General features: G+C 35.8%; 1 protein-coding gene across 1 annotated transcript; it reads right to left on the bottom strand.

The window, feature by feature from the left end:
* Window positions 1-5081: 5081 nt before the first annotated feature.
* LOC110033577 (protein MIZU-KUSSEI 1-like) lies at window positions 5082-6290 on the bottom strand. Its single transcript, XM_020737611.1, has one exon. It carries the CDS (start codon window positions 6181-6183, stop codon window positions 5386-5388), a length of 798 nt encoding a protein of 265 aa, XP_020593270.1. The 5' UTR covers window positions 6184-6290; the 3' UTR covers window positions 5082-5385.
* Window positions 6291-6609: the final 319 nt, after the last annotated feature.

The following is a 6609-nucleotide window of genomic DNA, read 5'->3' as shown; positions in this document are numbered from 1 at the left end:
GCTCGTTGTTCTGGTCTTTAGGATTTACTTCAACATTACTAGCCAATGTTCCTAGAGGTCTATTGCTATGTGCAGTAGCAATACATCCCAATTGATTTTCCATGTTTCTAATTGCAGCTCCTTGACTTTGTAATTGACTCCCCATTTTCAATATCAATTCTTCTATTGACATTTTTTTCTCCTTACTCTACAAATTATTAAATCTTGGAGGGTAATAAGGTTTATAAGTTAGATTTCCTTGATTGCTGGAGTTTCCCAATGGGTTCGTAGTGTTGTTTTCCCATTACAAATTTGTAGCATTATAATTATTATTACTACCATTAAAATTTGAATGATTCTTCCAACCGAAATTATAATAATTGGCATAAGGATTATTAGAATGATTATTTATTGCATTTAAGGTCTCATAAGATGATTGTGATTCTATCATTTGTCCCAATGAATTTTCCTCAAGCACAAGTGATGTCTGAGAATAATTCATTTCATATTAATCTATCTTCTTCAATATAACAGTTATTTATGTAGCTAACATAGATATTGTATCAAAATCATGAATATTAGCTGCTCTTTTTGAATTTACCCTTTCAGAGGGCCATTGAAAATTATTAGTAGTCATCTCTTCCCTTAAAGAATATGCTTCATCGAATGGTTTTACATTAATGATCCACCAGCAACATCGTCAATTATCAATCTAAGAGATCCAACAAATGCATTACAAAAAGTTTGAATGATTAACCAATTTGGAAATGCATGGTGTTGACACAGTCTAAAGAGATCTTTAAATCTTTTTCAGGCTTCATAAATTGATTCCCTTCCAATCTGATAAAAAGATGTAATATAATTTCTAAGCTTTACAGTTTTTTAAGGTGAGAAATATTTAGATAAAAATTTTTGTGATAAATCTTTGCAAGTTCTGATAAATCCAGGTGCTAACGAGTTTAACCACATCTTAGTTTTATCCCTTAGAGAAAAAGGAAAAAGTCTAAGTCATACAACATCATTCGACACTCCATCAAATTTAAATGTAGCACACAATTCCAGATAACTAATAAGGTGTAAATTAGGATCTTCAATTAGTGTTCCCCCAAACTGATTGTTTTGAACTATTTGGATAATTATAGATTTAATCTCAAATGAATTGGCAGCTACAATAGGGTTTTGTATATTTAAATGAATCTCATATGTTGTAGGATTAGCATAATCTCTTAAAGGTCTCCTTAAAGGCTTAAAGGTCTCTGATGATGTTCATTTTCATTTCCAACATTATTCATACTGCAAGCCATTTTACTAATATGGTCTATCTCCTTTTGTTGTTTTTAAAATTTTCTAATTGTTTTTTTTTTAACTCAGAATCATAAGGTACTAAATTTTTGGATCTTAGACTACACATAAACATATACAACAAGTAATTTAAAAATAAGAAAACACAGTTAAACAAGAAAATATTCAAAAAAACTACAAACACACTTTTTTTTTAGTTCTTTTATTTTAGTTTTTAAAATAAGAATACTATAAATTATAAAATAACTTATTACTACTTTCTGTTACTTCCCCGACAACGACGCAAATAAACTTGATGCAGAGTTGATTTAGTGTGTTAATTTTACAAATATTTTTCATTATTACAAAATACACACAGCAGATACAACAGTGAATATGCAAATTAATCCTAACAAATAACTTCAATAAAAATAATTTTATCTTTTAATAATCTTTAAACTGCCATAATTCCCTTTTAAAAATAATGCAAGTATACGTATTACTCAAGTAATAAATGGCTCTAATGGAAGCCTAGACATCGATACCACAGAAAAGTTGGAAATGCCTGTAAATAAGTTCCTAAGATTATAATGCAAAGTAATATTTTAAAAATGCAAAAAGTAAGGTGTGAAGTTTTAACATTAAGTAACAAGTCAAGGCAAATTAAAATGCAGTTGAAATACAAAGTTAACTAAACTAAATGCTAATCTTTTAAAAGTAAAATTACAAAAAATTAAGACTATAATGTTGTGACGAAAATTTCAAATTAAGAAAGAATCATTTTCTTGTACAATGAGTATATAGTTTGTGAAGAAATTAAAATCATTTGAAAATAGATATAAAAACTGTTTTTGTGTCGAATAGGAGCAATCCTGTTCTTTACCATCTTCCGAGCTCATAAAAAACATTGACTAATCCAGAGTTTGGTCCGTCATTTCGTGGTTATGCTAGGAGGATACTGATTGCCACTCCAGAGCTCTCATTACTCCCTCCCCTGAGGGCTAACAATCTCGCATCATTTTTCAATCAACTGAACCAAATTGGGGATTTTAATCTGTTACCTTAAAATCTCCAATTCTGCATAAAAAAAGTATATTTTCCTATTTATTTGCACCCAATTCCATGGATGAAATACTCTCCCTTGAAATCAAATGTGATTCTCCCTATGTTGTAGAAATCATAGCCCTTTTAGAACATATGTTTCTCAACACATTTTAACATTTCAATTGGCCAGATCGAAAAGTAAATGAAAATCGGAGTTCAAATCATCACAAATTATTGACATTTAAAACCATATAAAATAAAATAAATTCTTTACAAAACTATATCTTAAAGTAGGGAGAAGGATAAAGAAGACTACTCTGAATTCATGAGAAGGATACGACAAAACACGGATTTCATATATAAAAACAAATTTACATAACAATATAAATAAAAGACACAACTTATCTCACAATTCTTCCAAAGCAAACTCCTAGAAATTCTCTCCAAGTCTTTCTTCTTTACAAGCACTCTCAATTCTCTCTTAGAAGTGTAATGAAGAAGAAATCTCACTTTCCCTCTCGTCTTACAATCCTTGAAGAAAATTTCCAAGCCTTTAACTCTCTCTCTCTTTCTCTAATTCTCCTTCACTCTACACACTCACGCCAAAACTCCTGTCCTCTTCTCTTCTTCAAGCCCTAGACTTTTCTCTCTTCTATTAAAGGCCACCTCCCTCTAAAAAAATTCAAAATTCCTTCCAAAATTCTATCAAAAAGTCAACTCTTGTGAATTCAAAGGACATGTCTATTGATCTAAGAGACATATCCCTTCATAAAAGAACCTTTCAATGTGTCTACATGTATTGACTTACTCCAAGGGGTGTTTAGAACAAGTGTCCCTTTGAAAATTTGCACAAAATTTGTCTCGAGCCGCCTTAATATGCAAATAGTCATCTTTGGCGCATCTGGCGCATCATGCGCCAACTCTCTGTCAAATGGCGCATCTGGCGCCAATCTGGAGCATCATGCGCCAGTTTGTTGAAGACCACGCTGCTATAGGTTTTGGCGCTTCTGACGCCGATCTGGCGCATCTGGCGCCACTTCGGCGCATCATGCGCTAGAATTCAAAACTTCATTGTTTTGGCTCCAAATTTTAACATTTTTGCTAATTTTGCTTCAAATGTCTAAAATTGATATACCTGCAACAAAAACAGGAAAATACTCTTCTTTAAAGTGCAATATCACAAAAATAAGCATAAAATATATACTTAAAATAATATATTATTTTGGTGTATTAATCAGCTCAGTCCATTGAGCTTGGTCGGTATGAATCGATCAATAGATATGACCCTCCCATTGATCCTTAACCTCTGCTGGGGAGTCTCTGGGCATCCATTGGATGGTTGGAGATGTTAAGGAACTAGATTTTGCCTTGGGTTGGCACTCTTATGGTTGTTAGCTCAGGCACTCTTCAATCTTATTTTTGGCTGAGTAGCTCATCCTTTCATCCCTAAGTCGTCTTTGGTCTGTCGCATGGTTTAGTCCTCTTTAGCCTTCTTGGTTTCACTAGGATAGCTTCACTTGATCGGATAAGTAGGCATCACGATCTTCTGTCAGTGGGCTACTTTTTTGTATTATTTTCTTTGGGCTATTAGATCTCTTGATCAATGAAGAAACATTTTTTGTATATTATTATTATTATAACATATTTGATCAACTATTTCATGTGATTTGTGGCTGCTATCAGAACTCAATTCAAAAATACGAATTTTTTATATAAATTTTTATGATCGGGAAGGATATTTTTTTTTTTGCATGGTACAAACAAATAAGAGTGAAAATTAATAGATAAGTAGAAGTAAAGTATGAGCTGAGTTCCTAGCATAATATTAATAATCAGTACTTGTTGGCCTAAGCTTTTATGTTCATGGATCTTCATTCATTAGTGTAATGATCGTAATTTAGAATTTCGATGTACGAGCCTTAAGAAAGTGTTATCAAAATCACAGAGTTAATCCAGCTTAATTGTTAGTTTAGTTTTGACTCTTAATCGTATCTACCATTGATACCGTAGAGAAAAATATTAAGAATAGATTAGTCCTATACTTTATTAGAGGAATAGTGATGCAGGAGAACTGATAGGGTCAAAAACATTTTTAGCTGAAGAAATTGTTATCAAAGTTGAATAACTCTCATCGACTCATATGCGGGAGAGATAATTAGAAACATTAGATTGTAAAACAAGTTCTAATCAGAAGAAAAACAAATAAGAGGATAATTTACTGATCTAATTGAATTTTAAGTATGCTATGAGCCAATGAGCATCATAGGCTTAGTTTTTTACTAACTTTTCTTGAAATTCAAACCATATTAAGGCTACTTATTCAAATCTAACAATTTTTAAGGAAAAATTTAAACACAGTTTAATTTTCTAGATTAAGCATGCTCATATTTACCCTTGAAATCGAATTAATTCACTAAATAATCTTGTTAGCTATTCACTTTTTTCTTTAAAATGCAAAAATGAATGATATAATTGAATTAAAACTAAATAGAATCACATTACCATCTACTCACTCGATATAAAATTTTCATATGTATACCTCTGTTACCATATATCATTAAAGCACATGAAAAATACAGATTATTTCCGTAAGAAGCATATAGATCATTAATAAACAGCATTTTCTTAATGTCTTCACAGCTTATTTTTTCAAGCCCACATTAATGCTTTGTTGCTTTTTCTTTTTTTTTTTTTGTATCTTCTAGTAGAACCTAATTATTCCCTTAGTCATATTTTGGGCTAAAAATTGAAGAAGAGGCGTTACACAATAATTACCAAACCCATGAAACTATTAATAACACATATATTTGCTACAAATGAGTCGTATGGGTTGGGATCGCAAACATTTTGAGTAGATTGTTAGATTTCTAATTATCCGATCCCATTCATTAAACTAAATCATGATGAATTCAATCTGAGTTGAATGGCCGAAATCGAATAACTACACAAACATCCACGAACCAAAATTTTCCGTTTCACAACATAAAAACAAGTTTCAGAGAAAAGATAGAATAATTAAGAGCCGAACCCAACACTTATTACCACTAATCACCCAAATTAAAATACCCAATTTTCTCCATATTAAACTCTAAGAAAATAGATGCTGAGTTCGGACCCTCCACCGTTCCCCTTCGCATTAATCATATAAAAAGCCTCCGAGTCCTTAGATCCCACCACCCTCTCAAACCTCGCCCTCATATACATCACCTCCCCCTCCCCCTCCTCCTCCTCCGCCTCCGCTGGCAGCACTCCGGCTCCCATGGTCACCGGCTCAACCGCACGCACCACGCGCCAGTCCCCGGCACCACAATTGGCACGCACCGCCGACCCGCACTTCCTCCCATTGCAATATGCTCGCCACTGTCGCTCCTCCACCAGCCTCACCTTCCCATCCCTGCGCTCGCACTCTAGAGCGACGCGCACTACGCCGGAAGCCATCTCCTTTACAAGAGACCCGGTGGGAATCTCCAGCTCGAAAATAAGCGCCGGGGAGTCGTGAGGATTCTTCTGGAAGGCGAAGCGGACCTTGCCACGCCGTGGGCCGTAGAGGGTGCCCAAGAGGCGGGCGCCCAGCACGGCAGAGCGAGCGGGTCGACCGGAGAACGCGGCAGTCAGCACCGAGCGGATTCGAGCCACTGCGGATCGGGGTCGGGGTGGGAGATCTGTGCAAGCGTCGGAGGCGGTGGACGGGCGGGGTGGGAGTTCTGTGCAAGCGTCGGAGGCGGTGAACGCGGGGCCGAGGATCTCCTCGTCCTCTGTGCTGTTGGGGCTGCTCTTGGAGCCGACGGTGCCTTCCACTCTGGCTATAATCCAGTGGAAGTGGCGGCGGGAGAAGGAGAAGGATGAGTCGTGGGGCGTCTGCGCCATTATACTCTTCATCTCAGACCAACAAGATACAGAGGTTGGAGGGGAGAGTTGAGTGGTGCTGGCAGATTTATTTCTCCTCTTATAGCTTGGCTTGAACTGGTTCCTGGCCGCCCACGGACTTGGGGAATGGTGACAGTGGAGTGGGAGGTGACCAGACCCACCTAACAGCCTAAAGAAATGGTAAGATAATTCACACAACGTGGAAATGAAAATGATTGCTCTATACTCCATTGATGTGCCGTTTTCATTGGTCTCGAGTGTGGATTCAACGAAGGCAGGTTGGGGAGGGTGCTTGGCATGCGAGTTTATCCACGGATTCATTGGGATCTTCAACAATTATTTTAAATTCGTAACTAATTTCAGATTATCAGAATTTGTTGCTTGGATTTAAGGGTGGATTTTAATGAGTTTTTTTGTTTTTAAATAGCAAATTAAAAG

This window comes from Phalaenopsis equestris, unplaced genomic scaffold, assembly GCF_001263595.1.
Source record: "Phalaenopsis equestris unplaced genomic scaffold, ASM126359v1 Scaffold001226, whole genome shotgun sequence".
In the NCBI taxonomy this organism is placed as follows: Eukaryota; Viridiplantae; Streptophyta; class Magnoliopsida; order Asparagales; family Orchidaceae; genus Phalaenopsis; species Phalaenopsis equestris.
The sequence above is the reverse complement of the archived record's forward strand: the minus strand, read 5'-3'. Positions and strand labels throughout refer to the sequence as shown.